Source organism: Solea solea, chromosome 11, assembly GCF_958295425.1.
Source record: "Solea solea chromosome 11, fSolSol10.1, whole genome shotgun sequence".
In the NCBI taxonomy this organism is placed as follows: domain Eukaryota; kingdom Metazoa; phylum Chordata; class Actinopteri; order Pleuronectiformes; family Soleidae; genus Solea; species Solea solea.
The window spans coordinates 23,720,447-23,740,860 of record NC_081144.1 but is presented as its reverse complement, the minus strand read 5'-3'; the positions used below and the strand labels follow the sequence as shown (position 1 = coordinate 23,740,860).

General features: G+C 42.2%; 2 protein-coding genes across 5 annotated transcripts; one reads left to right on the top strand and one right to left on the bottom strand.

The window, feature by feature from the left end:
- Positions 1-1,266: 1,266 nt before the first annotated feature.
- gss (glutathione synthetase) lies at positions 1,267-11,492 on the top strand. Of its 4 annotated transcripts, none has more exons than XM_058643890.1 (13): positions 1,267-1,432; positions 2,711-2,855; positions 4,364-4,509; positions 4,620-4,695; positions 4,858-4,997; positions 5,662-5,778; positions 6,476-6,556; positions 6,747-6,824; positions 6,911-6,980; positions 7,104-7,298; positions 9,754-9,835; positions 9,926-10,115; positions 10,517-11,492. In XM_058643890.1, exons 2-13 carry the CDS (start codon positions 2,724-2,726, stop codon positions 10,638-10,640), a joined length of 1,431 nt encoding a protein of 476 aa, XP_058499873.1. In that variant the 5' UTR covers positions 1,267-1,432; positions 2,711-2,723; the 3' UTR covers positions 10,641-11,492. The 4 variants fall into 4 exon arrangements, with proteins under 4 accessions (XP_058499873.1, XP_058499871.1, XP_058499872.1 ...); XM_058643888.1 differs by having other exon boundaries at positions 2,708-2,855; positions 7,101-7,298; XM_058643889.1 differs by having other exon boundaries at positions 1,267-1,640; positions 7,101-7,298.
- Positions 11,493-12,469: 977 nt separating this feature from the next.
- On the bottom strand, positions 12,470-16,038 carry LOC131468900 (dynein regulatory complex subunit 5-like). The gene is made up of 3 exons (XM_058643590.1): positions 15,645-16,038; positions 14,731-15,239; positions 12,470-13,894 (listed from the first exon to the last, which is right to left on the bottom strand). The coding sequence occupies exons 1-3, from the start codon at positions 15,835-15,837 to the stop codon at positions 13,385-13,387; spliced, it is 1,212 nt and encodes a 403-aa protein (XP_058499573.1). The 5' UTR covers positions 15,838-16,038; the 3' UTR covers positions 12,470-13,384.
- Between the last annotated feature and the right edge of the window lie 4,376 nt (positions 16,039-20,414).

Below are 20,414 nucleotides of genomic sequence, written 5' to 3'. Positions count from 1 at the left end.
GTGCCGTCTTCTTCCCCGTTGTCCATTGGGGCGGTCTTTGCCGACTTGCTGCTGTGACGATTCGAACCCTGATTGGTCGGTGTAGGCGTGTCATCAAGAGCTGCTGCGTCGTTCAGCAGTCGAGCCACTTACAGCAGCGTCAGTGTGTTTCAGCCGCCCCTGAAGTGGAGTGCGCCTTTATTCTCACAATTATGGTACACACAGCGCGTGAGGTCCTAAGTCAAGTCCTATTTCTGGTTTTCAAAATAATGTTACTTTACACAAATTCACGTATGTTTACTATGCTTTTTTTTGTAATTTATATTTCTGTACCTCTAAAGGGTATTTTACTTGAGTAAAAGTATGTTATCAGAAAATGACTTTGGTAGAAGTTGAAGTCACTTTAAAAAAAAAAAAATTACTTAAGTAAAAGTCTTAAAGTATGACATTTACTCTTAAGTATATAAAATAAATTATGTCGTGGCATGACTGTGTGTCATGCCACTTGCAGAAGTTCTCCGATGACTCTGCGGTGATGGGGTGTATAAGGGATGGACAGGAGGGGGAGTACGGGACAGTGGTAGGACCAAGACCAAGGAGATGGTGGTGGACTTCAGGAGGAAGAGGACAGCTCCGCAACCGTTGAGGGTGCTGTGGGAGGATGTGGAGATGGTGGAGGACCACAAATTCCTAGGTGTGAGGCTGAACAACAGACTGGACTGGAAGGCTAACACCAGTGCTGTGTACAGGAAGGGGATGAGCAGGCTGCGATCCTTTGATGTATGCAGCGAGATGTTGGAGTTATTTTACCAGTCTGTTGTGGCCAGCGCACTGTTCTTTGCTGTGGTGTGCTGGGGGAGCAGCATTGGAGCCAGTGAAACTAACAAACTCAACAAACTGATAAAGAAGGCCGGCTCCATCATCAGCTGCAAACAGGACACCGTGGAGAGGAGGATGTTGAATAAACTTTTTTCCATCATGGATAACCCTGATCATCCTCTCCACCACATCCTCCAGGCCCAGGAGAGCACATTCTCCAAGAGATTCAGGACAGATTCAGGAAGTCATTCCTACCATCAGCCATCAGGACTGATAAATAAAATAAATTAAGTTTTGTTTCCAATTAATTGTTATTTTTTCCTTTACATGTGACCCCAATCTTGCGTACTGTGTTGTAGTCAGTTTGGTTCTCACTTTATTTTGAAAGCACGGGTACCATAATTGCGGTAATACTGGCGCACACCACATTCAGGAGCGGCTTCTTTGACCACGGAAATACGAATGACTTACTGCCGCTGACTCGAACTCGAACGTAGACTTCTCCGGCTTGTCTGTCAGTGCATGTGTCGCTCCCTCCGCTGCGCTGCTACTACGTCCCTACTGCGGCGTCAACGAGGATACGAAAGAAGAACCATCAAATCGAAGAAAATCACGTCCAACTGTGACTCTGGAGGTAGTGTGCTAGCTGTGCTAGCTGTAAACACGGGGAAACATTTAGATGTCGTGGAACTCTTACTTTAAGGATAAATAGTTGTAGTGACACGGTGTACCGACAGCGTGAGGCATCGTGTTTTAGCGGTGTTTTTAGCCATCTACTGTAATCAGTTTGCGGCACTCTTGCTTCCGGTTCTGTGGTTGCGTCATCTGGTACCAGAATACCGGTTCGTGCCTCAATTATCATAACTGTGTCATTATCTCATTATGCGAATGTTTGTTGTTTGCTCGCACGGCATGTCAGGAAATGAGTTCTAAAATATTCGTGTTTGTTTGACCTCGACCTCAAACCAAACTATTTAGACTAATTCTTGCACGTTACTTGAAAGCTGCAGTATCATTATTGTTCCAGTGTTGTAATGTTACTTTGCTTAGGTACAAATTCACGTGTCTTTACTATGCTTTGTTATTTATATTTCTACAGTCTTGTATGACGCACCTCTAAAAGGTATTTTACTTGAGTAAAAGTATGTCATCAGAAAATTACTTTGGTAGAAGTTGAAGTCACTTTATAAAAAAATTATATATATATTACTTAAGTAAAAGTCTTAAAGTATGACATTCACTGTTCTTAAGTATATAAAAGTAATTATCTGATATAGGGATGAGTTAGTGAGTCAGGATTGAGCCATGGTGGCTCAGTGGTAGGGCAAGTTGTCTATTAACTGCATGGTTATTTCCAGTTAATCAGTTCTGCCAAGTCTACATGTGTCCTTGAGCAAAGACACTTAACCCCGTGTGAATGAGTGAATACTGTCGTGTAAAGCAGCTCATCAAGACTAGAAAAGCTCTATAAACACAGACCATAATACCAACTCTTCTTCTTGTAGTTAAGATGAAATGTAAGCATAACAGTTACTAGAAATATAAATTAAGATATATACACAGAGTATGGATTTTTTTTTTTATCTGTACCGATACAGATACCGATACTGTGCTATTAAAAAGTTTGAGTGTTTTTAAAGGAATTAAAACTAGTTTCTCAGATTTTTCAGCATCTTAAAATGTGAATACTTTCTGGTTTCTTTGCTCCATGACAGAGAAATCATTAAAAACAGAATAGTTTATCAGACAAAACAAGACATTTGAGAACATCATCCTTTCTAGGTTTGAGAAACGCTGATCAACATTTTACGGACCAAACGATCCCTTGATTAATCGAGGACATAATCGAGTGTCTGGACTTCAGTGCACATCTGAAAGCAGCTTCTGAGACTGATCTCCATTTTGTCAGAAGTAGTTGAACCAGAATGGACGCGGGGATACCAGTCGAGGTGATGATGAACGCTGCCCTGGTCGACAACTTGGCAAAAGTGGCCAAAGACGCAGCGCTGCAGCATGGAGTCCTGATGAGGACCAAAGAGACTCCCAACTCATCCGAGGTGAGAGATGAAAGACCTCCACCTCCAGCTGACATTTTCTGATCATTTGATACGTTTTCTCAAAGAATTATAAGTATTTTTAAAACTCCTCAGGACCAGTACATTGATTAATTTAGAACCACAGCCTCAGCTCTAAAGTTGGACCCTCACTGTTGCAAGGTTTTGAGACTTCAAACTGGATTCCACTCATCGATCACACTTCTTTTTTTTCTTTATTTTGAAACTTCCAATGCAGGTCAGGTGAAAAAAAAACATTTAAACACAGATAAAACATCACTTTTAGAGCATGTACAGCAAAACCCTGAGATTTAAATGATGGATATCATCGTCATGTCTAAGTAAATAGCAAATTTCCAAGCATTTGGAAGCAGACTTCAAACATTTGTATTAACACCCCTTAACCAGCTTGTTAAAGTGACTTAAACTACTACAAGCAATATGATACAACAAAAGCCCAGTTACAGCCAAAAAAATAGGCAAAAGCTCACCGGCTGCTTCTTCCTCGTTTGCACCAGCTTTATTCTGCAAAAAGTCGTTTTGATTCCTCAGTTCCAAGTCAGCTTCCTGGCAAACAAGCTGTGACTCCAAGATCCAGGTTGATCAGCAGATCACCCTCACCTGGTGCACTCAGCATGACACGTTCAGGCTGAAAGGGGGCGTGGCCCACAGCTCACAGATCTTTTCCTCGATATGAAAACAAAACACACTCGATGTGACTCATTTCATCCACGTTGTGGCGATAATGGAATGAATTTGTGAAAGTTCTTCTCCCTCTACATATGTAGAAGTAGGCAGTTATTTAACTTTATTTATGAACCGATCAAAGAATTCATTTTGTTCTGTCAAACTTGAAACTGCACGTATTAAGATTTTAGTTCATATATACCGTATATATACATATATATCTTATTTTTGCACAACAACAAATCTTTCTACTGCCCGGGCTACCTGTGGTGCAGATAGTGTTTAGTTAGTGGACTTCAAGTGATGAACTGTACGAGGTTTCTTGAATGCATCTTCTAGGCTGAACCCTGCTGGAGTTTAGACAATTTGCATAATTGGCAAATAATAACATCGAATATTCTAATAGCATTTTTCTACAGATGCCCGCCCCTTACTTTTAATACATTTTTGAGGTAAATTTTTCACTGTTTCTGTTCATCAAGCACGTTGAAATGTCACAATTCTGGGGGTAAGAAACGATTCTTAAAGATGTCACAACATATCTAAAAATGCAGAGATCTGCTGTGAACTGTCTTCAGCAACTAAATGTCCAGAGTAATGTTTTGATTTAAAATTTAAATCTGAATGTTACAGAACAGTCGTGATGTTCATCTTAATTATAACCAAAATAACCTTTTCCTATCTTTACATTTCACGAAACAGTCGGGGTTCAGAGTCAGAAACGATCGGTGTCATTCGTCACACACACACACGCCACGTGCAGTGTCCGTGTTTTTGTTTTGTTTTGCGTCGTTACGCTTCACTTTTTCTCCCGTTTTTTTCAGGTGGTGACCTACACCTCGTTCACGCTCTTTCCCACGCCCGTGCCCAGAGCTGCGTTCCACCAGGCTCTGGCTGTGCAGACTCACTTCAACACCCTGGTGGACAAACTCAGTCAGGACCCAGACTTTCTCCAAGAAGCTCTCACGAGGTAGTATTAGGATAACGCCAAGCAAATCCTACCTACTGTACCTTTTACACACACACACACACACACACACGTGTGATTTTTAACATGAGGTCACATCCGTTGTTTGACAGCACCATAGCCGTGGATAAATTCACTGCTGGGTTGTTCAAGATCCACCAGCAGATCCTGAAAGAAGGACGCTCTCAGGTAAAGCGAGTTAAAGTTCAAACTGTTTGACTGATTTATGGGTTCATAGGTCAGGGTCACAGTCCAGGCCACACAGTCCTCTATTGAGTGACCTGGAATCTACAGAATGAATGAATGAATGAATGATTGATGAGGGTGGTGTTTTTGTTGTTTTGCTCCCAGTCTATTGTTCTGGGTCTCAATCGCTCCGACTACATGTTGGATCAGAGAGAGGATGGAACGTCAGCGCTAAAGCAGATAGAAATCAACACCGTCGCTGCTAGTTTTGGAGGTCTGGCCTCACGGACGCCAGAGCTACACAGGTACGTTAGTATGCTTTTAATCTTCTTACAGATTCTGCACGTATGTAAGAAGAAGAAGAAGAAGAAGAAGAAGAAGAAGAAGAAGCAGAAGAAGAAGTCTGCATCCATAATAACAAACCTGGAGACCTACATGACTTAATAATGCACGCTCACTGACGGGACTGAAACAGTTAATCATTTATTTGCTGAGTTAAACACGCTCTCTGTTCCTTTTTGTGGACAAAACGGGACATTTGAGAACAGAGATCATCATTTCCATGTTTGGGGAAACACTGATCAACATTTCTTGCCACATTTCCTGATATTTCATGCACCAAAACAACCGATAATAATGAAATAATCGTTTGTTGTAGCCCCAACAATTGCAGTATAATTGAAAGAAAATTGTATAAAACAATTCTGACTAAATTTGTACTTTTAAAATGCTTGTAAACATGTTGGTGTAAATCTTATTGTTACAATTAGTTGTCCCAGTTGTTCCAGACCTATTTGGCAATATGAATTAGGGGAGGGAATCATAGGTACGTCAATAATATCACAATATAAAGATTCTGTGATAATCATTACAAGACAATATTTTGACCCACCCTTACTATTAATTAAGTAATTAAGTAACCTTCCGTCACATATTTTGCTAAAAATTGTCCTCTATCCATTTTGACAGACAAATTCTGCAGGTGGCCGGCCGGCTGGAGGAGAGCCAGCGTATCCTCGACAACAACCCTGCTGCCGGTATGGCTGGAGCCGTGGCCAAAGCCTGGGAGCTTTACGGATCAGAGAGGTGAGAACTAGGACGGGATTTGAACATGTTTTGTGCTTGAATGCAGCAAACTAGCAATAACATAAGCTAGTTTGTCCACTCGGGCTACCGTAGAAACATGGCAGCGCAAGATAACGACCTCCAATACAAAAGTTTTATTATACGGTTTTTATACGGTACGCAAGTCATTAAAGCCTTATAGAAACATATTTATGGGCAACAATGTCTGACAATAAACCCTCTAAAATGTTACACACTGTTACATCCCTTTAACTCATAGTGCCTGAATTGCATGTGTTCAAAAGGAAATGGAAACATGTGATTTTTGTGTGAGAAGTCATTAAAAAGTTTAGTTCGAGGTTCAAAACAAATGTTTTAGCAATGATTGCTTTTATGAGAAAACTAATCTTTCTACTACACAGACTACCTGTGGTGCATCTATTACCACAAGGTGGCAGCAGCAGTAGCAGCAGCAAGTTTTCAGTTAGTGGACTTCAAGGTTTCTTGAACGCATCTCTTAGGCTGCTCCCATTAGGTCACCGCGTTGTGAACCCTGCATTACTTTCCTGCGCAGGAGTTTAGACAATTTGCATAATTGACGAATAATAACAATGCTCCAATACCTTTTGGAGGTAAATGTATTTGTAAATACAGAGATCTGGTAACTCAACGTCCAGAGTAATCTTTTAATTTAAAAATATAAATCTGAATGTTACAGAGCAGTCATCATGTTCTTGGTGGAAGAAACACAAAGGAACATCTTTGACCAGCGATGCATCGAGTATGAACTGTGGAAGAGGTGAGTTGAACTGCACCAAAACTCCTCAAGTACTGAGACTCAAAGTTTAGTGGATACCACAAATGTTTTTGGTGTTTGATAGCCAACCTTAGCCGTGTCATAAAAGGCCTCTTCCTGTAATTTGGTCACAGGAAAAGAAACAAACTAAACCGGAAGTTCCTCTCTCTCTCTCTTTCTGTTTATTTTCCAGAAACATTCCCACAACAAGGAAGTCGTTTGATGATGTCAGGAAAACGGGATCGCTCGATCAGGACAAGAAGCTCTTTGTGTACGTCCTGTTGTGTACATCAGTTCTTATTTATAGCCCCACCCCAAAAAATAACTATGTTTGGATTCATGTCACTCTATTTTTAGTGATGGCCAGGAGGTGGCAGTGGTGTACTTCAGGAATGGCTACATGCCTGAGCACTATAGTACTGAAGAGGTATCAGCTCATTTCTTTCTTCCTAGTTTTGGAGTGACTTTATGCTGATTCTAACATTTTTAAGTCTGGAGAAGTTCTATAGGTTAAGTTTTATAAGTTTTATGGTATTCTGACAATCAGCAGTTCTGGGACATTCGTCTCCTAATGGAGCGCTCGCTGGCCGTGAAGTGTCCAGACATCAGCACCCACCTGGTCGGGACCAAGAAGGTCCAGCAGGTCCTTGCAAAACCCGGAGTTCTGGAGAAGTTCTTCCCCGACCAGCCTCAGGTGGTGGAGCAGATCCGGGCGACGTTCGCTGGACTCTACACTCTCGAATTGGTGAGACCACGACGCTGTGTCCATACATTTGCATCCATTCAAATGTAATTAAACTGAGATAAAACTAGAGTCACATATGAGTACAGTCTGTTGTCCCTGTTAGTGTGAAAGCACTGACACTGTAATACTGAGAGATTTGACATCTTATTTCTTTATTTTGTTTGATATTTATTGTTCTTAATTGTGTAAGATTAGAAAAAAGGTCATTTTGGACAATAAAGTTCTACTGGATGTTGTTTTAGTGTCGCTTTTGGATTAAATGAGGTTTTGTGTGAATTTTGTGATATTATCAGTAGTCAGTGCTTTAGCACCACCTAGTGGTGGTTATGTAAACCTAAATAGATCAGTGCCGCAGGTGCACCCTTGGTAAATATGTGGGAATAATAAAACACAACTCCTTATATGGACATCCTGGATGTCTGTGTTTATACTTCACATCTTCAAGTTTATGTGTTGTTGAGTCAAAGTTAGGATTCATTTTGTATCACAAACAAACAGCAGCAGCGATAATTATGCAGAAGTCACAAAATCCTAACCCAAGTGTGAACTTTAAAACTTAAACAAATGACACAAATTCAATCCGATTTCTGAGATTAAAGTCAGAATTCTGAGAAAAGTTTTTATTCTGAGATTAAAGTCAGAAATCTGAGATTTAAAGGGGACATATTATACCCTATTTCCCCCATTAAAATAGTTCCCTGGTGTCCTAATGAACATGTCAGTGACATGCCTTGGTCAAAATACCATAAGGATGAAGCATCATAGCAGTTCAATAACCCTGCTAAGCCCGCCCCTTTCAGAACGCTCGGTTTTCGTGCTTGGTCCCTTTACATGCAAATGAGACACAGGCAAACACACACCCACTTCTTCCAGGGGGTTTCTGATTTGTCCTCGTTACAGCGCTTTACAGCTCTATTCGTCTCCCCCTCCCTCCACTAGTTCTCTGACAATATCAACATGGCAGCGTGCGCAGAAAACAGCCAGAGTGCCGTCACAGGAAGAGACGTTCTACATAAGGATCGAGCCGAACAGTGCCGAACTGTTAATCAGTTAAAAAAACTTAGGAACAGCACCACTGATCGCCAGCGGCGCGCGGCGAGCTGCATAAGCTGGCGCTGTATGTTACTGTATCAGACCGGTGACTATGCTCCGGAGACCTCGTCACCGCGGCACCGCTGATCGCGATCGGCGAGCTGCCTAAACGCATACAGCGGCCGTTTAGGCGGCTCGCCGCTGGCGATCAGCGGTGCCGCGGTGGCGATCAGCGGTGCCGCGGTGGCGATCAGCGGTGCCGCGGTGGCGAGGTCTCCGGAGCATAGTCACCGGTCTGCACCGGAGCTGGCGATCAGTCGCATACAGCGGCCGTTTAGGCGGCTCGCCGCTGGCGATCAGCGGTGGCGATCAGCTGATTTTCACAGAGAGTGCAGCACCTCTGCACAGAGAGTGCAGCACCGCTGATCGCCAGTGGCGAGCGGCATAAACTGCCGCTCGCCGCTGTATATGTGATTGTATCAGACTGAGTCTGTGCTCCGGTCATGGAGGACGTACTGAACAAATATTTTTAATTAGGACGTGTCAGAATGGTCAGTTATGAGCTCTATGAGACCTTTTCTTAACAACGTGTGTGTGTTTGTACGTCGGTGAAATACGTCCCCTGACTAAATACGGCGACCGCTGTCTAGTGCGAACACACGTTTGCTGACTTTATCCGGCACATTAGCTTCATATATCAAATCCTCTGTGGAGGTTTGTGTAAAACACTGTGCTCCACTGTGCAGCCACGAACAGCACACTTGTCCCTCTGCGTTGACATAATACCGCTCTTCCTCCCTCGCCTGCACTCTCGCAGGGACAAGGTGGAGCTAAGGTGGAGCTCTCGAAGTAAACTTACTGGTGGGGCGGTAACATTCGCGGTGAAATGCGCATGCTGACGTCATAAACGCAGGGAATTCAACATCGAGTGTTTTATCGCCTATACTTACACTAAGGGGAACCACGAAAACATGACGGAGTATTCTTTTTCCACACTTTGGTGACTGGTAGGGCCCCCAGAGTCCCAAATATAAGTATTAAAATGGTTAAAAAGTTGATTTTGCGTAATATGTCCCCTTTAAATCTAGAAATCTGAGATTAAAGTTAGAATTCTAAGATTAAAGTCAGAATCTCAGAATTCATGCTGTTTTATTTTTTTCACATGTGGCCCCAATACTCTTCCATAGAAATGATAATTTCTTTTATTTATTTTTTTATCAGATTACCTATAGGTTGTGATGGGAAAAAAAGGATATAAAACACTCTACTGCACATTCTCGCCTCTGTTTATACGTTTTAACATAGTAATCGAAAGAAGGAGCCTAAATGCTCTGCGTTCTAAAGGTTAAAGTGAAATATAATTATAATGTGCCGTGATTAAACTTTGTTTTTCTCTTTTCTCTGTCGTTGTTTTTACCTTCAGGGTCCAGAGGGCGACAAAACGGTAGCCATGGCTTTAGCAGCACCGGACCGCTTTGTCCTGAAGCCTCAGCGAGAAGGAGGAGGTACTTTATCACTCAGCCTCATCTTAAAACCAACTCCTGTGTGCGTCATATTTATTTTCATGCCTCTGTTTTCTTGTTGCCGTTTCCCAGGTAACAACATCTACGGCTCAGACATCTGTAAGGTCCTGCAGGGAATGACGGACAGCACGGAGAGGATGGCGTATATCCTCATGGACAAGATCCAGTCTGTGCCGTCGCAGAACTTCCTGCTGAGACGAGATTTCCCGCTCAAGATCACAGACTGTCTCAGTGAACTGGGAGCTTTTGGAGCTTATGTCAGGTCAGTTTTTTTTACTACGTTTAGTTTACAACCTCAGGATCTTAATCCTTGTTCTGCAAATGAAACTAATTTAAAAACAGAGGTTTTGAAGTGTTTGAAAGGAGTAATACACTGAAATAAGCAGTGACTGTGTTCAGACGTGACGAAGAGGAAATCCTGCAGTCGCCAAATTCTGAATGAGTGATATAGCAGCTCAGAAATGTAATCCTGTAATCCTGTAATCCTTCACTTTTGGATTAAGTAAACAAGCAACAAGTTTCAGGTTTCTGGGAACAAAAATACACAAGTTGTAGTAATAATAAATGATACACATGTCCCCTTTAATGCCACTCAAAGGCTATTTTTCATTGAATTATCATTATATGTTATTTTAAAAAAACTACTTGTTTTAATCCTCGCAGACACGGTGAAGACATGGTGATGAACGAGTGTGTGGGTCATCTGCTCAGGACCAAGAGCTCGGAACATGCAGACGGCGGCGTAGCAGCAGGAGTGGCCGTGCTGGACAACCCTCTCCTCATCTAAGTGAAAACAAACACAACAACAACATTCCATCTCCCTCTGACCGCGCTGTTTTCATTCATTCATTCATTGGTAAATGAATGGTTAAAAAAAAGGTGTAAGTTCATATAACTAGCGTGTAGTTAGTTCTAAAACTTATTACATGTCCATATTAAATACTGAAGGTTTTATTTACCCTCAAATGAAGACGTTTGGAACACGTCATACATCACAGTGAACGTGAAGCTGCGCTGCCATCTGGTGCTTCTTCTGTGCTACTACAACACAGATTGACAAAACCAGTTTGAAACTCAACCAAGTGGGAAAAGTGTCCTTAATAAAAAAAAAAAACGGTTGTGTTTTTTTTTTGCTGTTTTATAACTGTATTTTTATTACCATGAATGAACTTCTTTATACCTCAGACGTTCAACTAAAGAGAAATCCTTTTGTCATCGCTGCTGATACTGTGACCTGTGACCTTTGAGCAAAAACTGAAGCAGTGATGAATAAGTGACCACACATTTCCTCGTGTTTTTTAAAGTATGCTTTCATGAGGGACTGATTTGCCGTGTGTGTGTGTGTGTGTGTGTAATTGGCATCTTCAGAAGAGGTTTGCTGCTTTATCTCTCACTGTTAGACCGGCTTTTCTGGACTGGAAACTTTTTTTCACGCACTTACACGCCACACCCAATACCATAGAGAAAATCTGCAATTTTCACATCACAGCACACTGATAAGATATTATTTTATATAATAGTTATTTTACATATCTAATAGACATCATGCAATCTTGTGGTCACTACTGAGACTTGTTTAAACACATTTGTTGAAGTTCTTGAGAAGTGATGAATGAATAAATAAATAAATAAAAAACAAGTTCAGTTTGAATTCATTTTCTGGGACAGGGACACTGCAAAAAAGAGCAGCATGTTTTTGTTTGTGTACATATATATATATATATATATACATATATGTGTGTATATATATATATATATATGTGTGTGTATATATATATATATATATATATATATATATATATACAGTATATATATATATATACATATATGTGTGTATATATATATATATATATATATATATATATATAGGTTGGTTGAGGAGGTTTTGAAGGACCTCAGTCTCCTGTCAGAGGGAAGGGGGACACCCTGGTGCGTCCAGGTTGGGAGGGGACAATCTTATCTGCCCTCTTCAGGGTCCAGGAAGGTGTTCAGTTCCTGGAGATTACAGCCAATCCCGTCCAGAATTTGATTGATTTGGTTGGTCCCTCGTCCTCCTCTTCTACGACACCCGCCGTCAATCGTCCGTCATCGCGTTCTGTCAAAGACTGAGACCATTACCTCCTCAAGAAACTGTTTGCCGACGTCCTAAATCAATTCAAAGTTTGAATAAAATGTAGAATTGTAGTCGTAGTGTGCCTTATCAGCCGTTTATTACGGAGGCGTCGTCTTTCTGTCAGAACCAATAAGGCACGTCACCGCCTTATCAGCTGTTGTCAGGTGACAGTTCTGAGGAAGGCGGAGGGCACACGCCGGAATTGGTTAAACAAGGTAAAGGAAAACTTACTGTTGTCTAAAAAAAACAAGTTCAATCAGAACTGTTCAACAATCTGGTTGTGTAAGCGCAAGGTGTTATTTTTTTTTTTCTCTACGTACGATAATTATCAACAACAACAGACATTTCTGTACTAGTGAGACCACTTGGTATAAAAAACTGGAGACAAGATGAGATGAGACAAGATGTACTTTTATTGATCCTCGGTAAAGCATTCAGAAATGCCACACAGTAACAATTGGAGTTTGCATGTGGGTTCTATTTTTGGTACAAACTTAGGGGGATTAGGTGAATGGACACTCTAAATTGACCGCGGGTGTGAGAGTAAATGGTTGTTTGTCTCTATGTTGGCCCTGTGATGGACTGGTGACCTGTCCATGGTGTGAACCCGCCTTTAGCTGTGACCCCCATGTGGATAAAGCGGTAGAAGATCCAAAACAGTCGGAGACAGGTTAACAGGCTAACGGGAGAGCATTTTACCGGATCCCCACAGATCCAGAGAGAAGGTCGAGGTGATTTACTCACAGTGAGCAGAAGAAGACGGATGATTCCGTGGTTAAATCCTGGCAAATCATGGACTCAGACTAGATTTACCAGGAACTAGTCTGCATGGCAATTATTAAAATCACACTGCCTGTTGCTAGTGTTATTAGCGTTACGCTAATGCAACACTCAACCTTCTGGTGACAACAGTGCTAACTTTAGTCGGTAGACTCCGGTAGACTCCAGAGTTTGTCACAAAGCCAGATTGCGTCCATTGTAAACCCTCAGTGACTCCCCAGAGTAAAGACGAAGGTCTGGAATAATGTCCTCTCTGGCTGAAGATCAGATAGATTCATTCTTTCAGTCAAGTTCTTGTGATATTTTGGTTGATCTCTGTGGATTTAAAGTGCGCAGTGAACTCGTGACAGGTTGAGTCCAGCGCCGGCCTCAGTCATTTTTGCTGCATCTGAGGCCGCCAACATGGCAATTCATAGCAACTGCGTCACGAGACGTTCGGAGCTCTATGCGTTGACCCTGTTATCGAGGGTGAACCCCGCTTTTCGCCCTATGTCGACTGGGATTGACTCCAGCTCCCGCCCCTGACCCTCATGTGGATGATGAAGAGGGAGACGCTGGATGGATGGAAGCAGTGAATTGAACTGAAGTTGGCTCTGGAGGACAACACTCTCCTCCATTGTTGTCCCAGTCCAGCAGATTCAGCAGAGAGACAAACGGAAGGACGGGTGCTTTATGACTGCCTCGTTTAGCTCGCCCAGGTTGTTGCAGGAGAGGTTGATAATAATAATGCTCCTCAGGATGTTATTCTGAGCCAGCACCTCAGACAACGCTACAGCAGTCGGCCCTGTCACCTTGTTGGCTCCGAGGTGCAGGTGATGGAGGGTGTTGTTCTTCAGCAGAGCCTCACTTATGGCCTGACCTCCCTCGTCTTTCACGCGGTTGAGACGCAGGTTGAGCGACAACAGGGTGGAGTTCTCGGACAAGGCCTGAGCGATCGCTTTGGCACCTTTGTCTCTGATATCGTTGTCAAACAAGTTGAGGATCTCCAGTTTACTCCTGGTGAGCAGCTCGGCGATGGCTTTGGCTCCGCCGTCACTGATCAGGTTGTGGGAAAAGTCGAGCTCCCTCAGGCTCGGGTGGTCCAAAAGGTATTTGACCAGCAGGTGGCACTGATTATCGTCAATGTTGCTCAGTTGGAGCCTCAGTCGCTGTGGAAATGAGAAGACAGAAGATTACAAAACGGAGTGACATGTTTTGTTGAAAGTGTAGGAGCTTTCTTGCTCTAGAAGATGGCAGTGATGCAACATCAGTGGCGGTTGCTGGTCTTTGACACGGGGGAAACTCATTCATACATAAATTTTGCCCTCCGGTTCCTTTTGTAGACAATGCTCTGTCCCCCTCCCCACGACAGAACCCACGTTGATAAAAAATGAACGAACTGCAATAAGAAAACGCGATAATTATGTAAAACTGAAAAACAAGGAAATGCTATAATAGTGTTTTTATTTACAGTGTATAGAATAGAATAATACACAACATGCTGATATTTATTTCTTGCAAACTCCGCATGGGGCCGAGACAGAAAGGGCTGTCAATCAAAAAGTGGTTCGTTCTGCTTCCCACAGAAGCCCAGCGACACTGAGCTTCCCTGGAAGCGTCTTGTGTTCTACGAGAAAAGAATGATCGCGTTCTAGCAAACGTTCGGTAATGAAATGTAAACACAACAGCACATAAATGAGCATTTTATTTCATGACATTTTAGAGGAAGCGGAAGCTTCCATTGATGTCTTAGAGCAGTGGTTCTGAAACGTTAAAATACAGTGGTGTAAAGTCAACAAAGTCAACTACGGACTTTTCACAGGAGGCAAATTCATTCTCTCACATCCTCCAGTTCCTCACTTCTTTATTTTTATTTGTATTGTTATTTGTGTCCTTTTCTACGCACTACCAAAGTTTGGGAACTTACTCTATAAACATTTCTACAGTGTTTCGGTTTCGCCTGGTTCCGATAACTTTCCAAAAAGTTTGCCGAATCACTACTCACCTTCAAAGTTTTGCAGGACTCGATGGCCTTGGCGAGGGACTCGCAATCACGATCGCTCATCTCAAGCATCTTCCATTCGAAGTTCATCCCACATTTTTTGACCCTGTAGATCAAATGGAGCTCTTCCAGGCTGGTCAGCTTGTCGAGCACGATGCCAAAGTCAAAGTGGTCCGCAGAGGACTCGTTGTCGCTCAGCAGCAGCTGGGAAATGCTCAGCCTCTTGATGTAGTCCCTGCAGTGCTGCACCATGTCGAGGATCACCTCGGGGTCGCTTGCGTCCGGGATGAAAAGCTCGATCATGCTCTCGAGGCGCCGCTCGAAGAACATCCGCTTCCAGCTGTTGCCGTAATCGGAGACGTCGCAGAGGTCCCACTGCCGCTCACAGCACCGCCTCCAATAGACGCCGTCAGTTATCAGGTTTGCCGTCACGTGCAGGGGAAGATCGGTGAAGAGATGCTTGAGAATAAAGTCTTTCTCACCTGGTCCAAGTTGTTCAACTATAGGGTTTTCTGTAACAGGTATAAAACAATTACAGTCAATGTTCCTGTTCTAAAGAAAACAAGGGTGTAACTGGAGAACATGCCTGTGGACATGCTGTTGGGAACATGCCGATGTGACCTTGGACAAGACCCTTAACCCCACATTGCTCCTGACAGCGGTGTGTAAATAGGTACGAAAGATGTGTAAAGCAGCTTTGAGTAAGTGGTCTTATGAATGCAGACCATTTACAGTTAAAAGGCAAAGGTCAAAAGGTTCCATACTTGAATGGTTAACGGGAATTACCTGAACAAACCAAACATTTCGACGTATGAATTGTTGAAAATGGCGGAAAAATGTAGGAGGAGATAGTGACCACAACGAAAAAAATTGTGAAAACAGCAGGAAGACGACAGCTGCAGGTAAACTTAGCGTACCCTCAAAGTTGCTCACGATACTTTGCAGGCAGAGGTTTGACAGAGGAGGCATCAGCTCCTGGGTCCAGCGAGGATCAGAGGTGCTCCTCATCTCACCGCAGTTTCCAGAGGCCTTGAGTTTGTCTTTGTCGAGTTTGATGGCGGCCGAGTCCTGCAATGCACTGCCTTCTGTTCCTACTTCCAGATTGTCCATTGTTGTCCTTCTTCTGGTTGTACCTTGGAAGGATAAGGTATTACGTTCTCTGGTGTTTAACCTTCTAACCTTCTTCTTCTTCTATTAACAAGAACAATAATACTACTACTACTAATAATAATTATTATTAGAATATCGGGAAGGCTATACATTGAAAGGTGCAGTGCTGCCCTCCACGGGTAAAAGTGTTTCTGCCTCCAGCTCAAAGTTCTTCTTCTCAGGGTAACATTTCAAAGCTCTGCTGAAGAGCAAGAATAAAAGGCTAGAGTGGGTGATGTCACTGATGATGTCACCACTGTATCAGTGACCGCCGGTCACGTGCTGTGTTCTATTGACATCAAAACTTGGAAGTCAAAACCAGGAGTGACATCACCTCTGAATCATCCGCGTTCCGGAAGTCAGAAGTTTTTAAGTTAAGGGGAAAAAACATGGACAATAAGGGAGTATTTTTTAGATTTTTTTTGTTGCCATGGTTCCTCGAAATGCTTAGAAAAGTCATAGCAAACCATTCCTGATCAAACTGCACGTTTTGATATAGGATGTGTTGGGGTTTTCAAAAAGCTGCGGGACGAGTTACACAGCAATCCTTTGGCTCCGCGATGGGAAAAACATGGACATTTAGGCAAAAACAGACGTCAAAGGAAACAGATATTCAGGGAAAAACATGGACGTTACGACAAAAACTACGAAGTTGAGGGGAAAAAAGCCTAAATATAGGCTCTGTATATTATATATATGTGGAATTGACAGAATTATATATATATATGTATATATATATATACACGTTTTATATATATATATATATATATATACAGTATATATATACTGTATATATATATATAAAACGTGGAATTTGACCATTATGTATAGTCAATTTCATTGTTTCTAACACATGATAATATCCTTCATTTAACATTTAAAGGGAAGTTAAGGGAAAAACATGGACATTTAGGCAAAAACTTGGATGTTAAGGAAAACAGATATTCAGGGAAAAACATGGACGTTAAGGGAAAAATAAGGAAGTTAATGAAAATTCAGCAAATTCCACCGTAAAAGTATCTTGTGGTTCCAGACTCAATGGTCTGTTCCATAAAATTTGGCGATGGACGGATCCATCGCCCTTTGTCGTCCTCTCTTTTAACAAAAATAATAAGTCAGACGTTGTTTGTTTGATTGACAGCACGATTGCAGTCGATGATTTCACGGCGAGGTTGTTCAGGATCCACCAACAGATCGTGACATAGGGAAGGTCTCAGGTACGTAACTCCTTTCCTTTACTTTGCAAACAACTCTATTTAGAAAACCCTTAACGTTGAGGTTCTTGTAATTAAATTGACTGCCAGCCATTTTCAGAGCAGTGGCCGAATTGACGTCTATAGCAGTCAATGGCAGCCAATGAGTTAACAACGAATAACTGTTTCCAAATTTAAAAATGTCCAATGTTAAAAGTCTACACCTCATCGTTATCATGTTTGTTAACAATCCTTTGACTTTATTCTGGTTAATTACAAAGTAATTAACGCATTTATTATTGCCTGAAAGACACTATGAGTAACTTATAAATTCTGACCACGTATAGACGGGTTATAAAATCCAATTAGATGCTCATTAAAATGAATAAAACCATTTAAATTCCCAGTAGAACTTCTCACCTAATGTCATACCCTCCATTATGAACAAGGTGTTTGCCAAATAATGAACACTTTAATTTTAATATGTCCTGGATATATAACTATCATGCGTGGGTTTTCTCCGGGTTCCCTCCCACAGTACAAAAACATGGCTAGAGTTGGGTTGGATTGGATTGGGTTAGGATTGGAGATTAGACAAATTGGACTAATCCCCAAGTGGAGTGGCTCAGTGGTTAAGACTGGTACCCTGTGTGTGAAAGACATCATGGTCGCAAGTTTGACTCCGCCCCTGGCCTGATTGTACTCAATACCATTGTAAGTCGCTTTGGATAAAAGCGTCTGCTAAATGACATTTAATGTAATAATGGATGCTCTAAATTGACAGTAGGTGTGAGTGTGAGAGTGGATGGTTGTTTGTCTCCATGTGTCCCTGTGATGGACCTGGCTCCAGCAGTCCTGCGACCCTCACGTGTGGACAAATGAATGTTCCCCCGTGGGATCTTCTAGGCCCCAATCTCCCCCACAACAAGACATTATCACAATGACTCTGAAGCGGTTAAATTAGGATAAAAACACTGCATAGTTTTATACGTTTACATTCCCATCGTCTGGCTAAAACCAAATGCCATAGGATAAAAATCTAATCGAGGAAAACAACCCACTCTCAGCCGACGTACGGCATCATGGGTTAAAACACGTCATAGGGAAGTGAAGTGAGGAAAAGAAGGAAGCAGGGCTGGACAAGAGATCAATATTTTATCTGTAATTGTGACATGGGACAAGATTATGAAGTAAAACTAGTTCAAAGACAGGTAGGTACTGCTGTGTGATTAGAGAGAATGAGCTGCAGGTGAGGAGAAGATCAGTGAAGATCCAGGTGAGGTGATTATCATTCACAGAGGCAAGAATATCAAAAACTACATGAACCCAAATTCTTTGCTCAGACGTACAAATCCTGGAACCTCATATTTTAGCTACTCCCATCTCTTGAAAATGACTTATCAGCCAATTCAAAATGATGCTGAGGACCAAGGGTTCCCAATACGCGGAGGGAGGATTAATGTCTGGAGCAGCTGGGCTGGACAATCCTCTCCTCGTCTGACAGTTTTCACTCCACTTTCCACTGTTGAAATCACAGTTGCACACACTCGTCCAACATAAAAGCTCACCAGATACATAAAAGGCAATAAAATATCATTGTCATTCATTGATCTTCCTTCATTTTCATTTAACCTTCACCTTTCATTATTACAAAGAACAGCTGCAGCGTGCACTGTCCCAGGCCGGACACTAGGTGGCAGCATAACCAAAAGCATTTGTTACATTCGACAGCTCGTTTTCATTTTGAATTATCATGCAATTGTATAGACAGTGTATGTGTGTGTCTGTGTGTGTATACATAATATTCTATACTATTCTACCACGGTACTATACTATATTATACAGTATTGCACTGCTATAGAATGTATACTCTACAACACTCTACTATGGTGTACTGTCCTTTGCTATGTTATACCATATTGTACTGTACAGCACTGTATATTATGCAACACCACACTGTATTATAATTACTCAATATATTACAGTGGTTTCCAAAGGCTGGGTAGAGACCCACAGATGGGTCACGGGAGATTTTTTTGGGGACCCCAAAGAATTGTGTCATAATTTTACTGAAGATCTATGTGTGTACATTTAAATAAAGTTTACCATTCATTAAATTACCAAAGTAGCTCTTGTGATGATTTGTACTGTGATTTGCTTATATAATATCATACTCTTACACATTAAAGTATGCTTTATTGTATTGTCGCTTCTCTGTGTAATTTATTTAAGTACAGCAGGTCTTTCCATCTTGCCGTGTACATCAATATCACCCATTGTGAAACTTCTAATGCCATTATTGCATGTAATCGACAAAAATTCATTCAATCAGAGGCCACACGGGGGAAAAGTAAGGTTCAATATCTTGCACCATGTCATCCATTACAGTCATCCTTTTTTTTTGTTTTGTCTGTTTCTGTTTAATCTACCCCCCTACAAATTCTTTGTTGCTGACAGGGAAATCTGACACATTCCCGTTAGCATCCTGGGTCAGCAAACAGACTCGGGGGTCAGTGTCGGGAAGGGCCATCAGCAGCAGAGAATCTCCCACAGGAAACACTCCAGCGTGTTCTCCTCGGATGCTTGTTGTGGCTGGGAGAGGGTGAATGTAAGGTTACTACACAAGACGAGATTATTGGCCATTAGCTTATTCTGCAAAGTAATGGTGCGTGTTCTGTTAACGTCAGGGGCCGGACGTCGGAACTGGGAGTGACATCACCTCTTCGTTGACCACATGACAGTTGAGAAGAAACCATCCTTTTTTTTTAGAGACATGGACGCAGTATCTCAGGTGAGTAAAAGTTAGCCATACCACTCAAGAACAATAACATGGTAGCATAGGCATGGACAGCATGGACAGCACGATGTGCATGACTGAATTCATGTGAAAACGTAATGACTGTTCCCATTCCCATCGATCTAACTGCATACAGAGGCATTTTGATCTACCGCCGTTGGCCACACCTCTGAAATGGGCGGCAACTGCACCGTTCCTAGGCTCATACTCAAGCTCAATGAGATGTGGTCTGGTGTTAGCCAGACTTGGTGTGTTCCAGTTGTACTCAGAAGGTGGACTTTCCGAGTTGAGGGGTCCTCTAGTCCGCTTTACAGCTCATTAAGTCGGAGCAACCTCGCATACCCACGACAAAGGTCAACTCATATACTGTATATATATGCAATAAAGTAAACGTGGAGGAGAAAATCGTTTATTGGCCATGTACGTCTGACTCTGCCTCCATAGGTGGCGCTGTATCTCTCTATAAGGTAACGTGAACGGCAGAAATGGACGATGAGATGTATCGTGCTGTGGTTCTGTGTGTGTCGTAACCTTCGAAAGACGCCAAC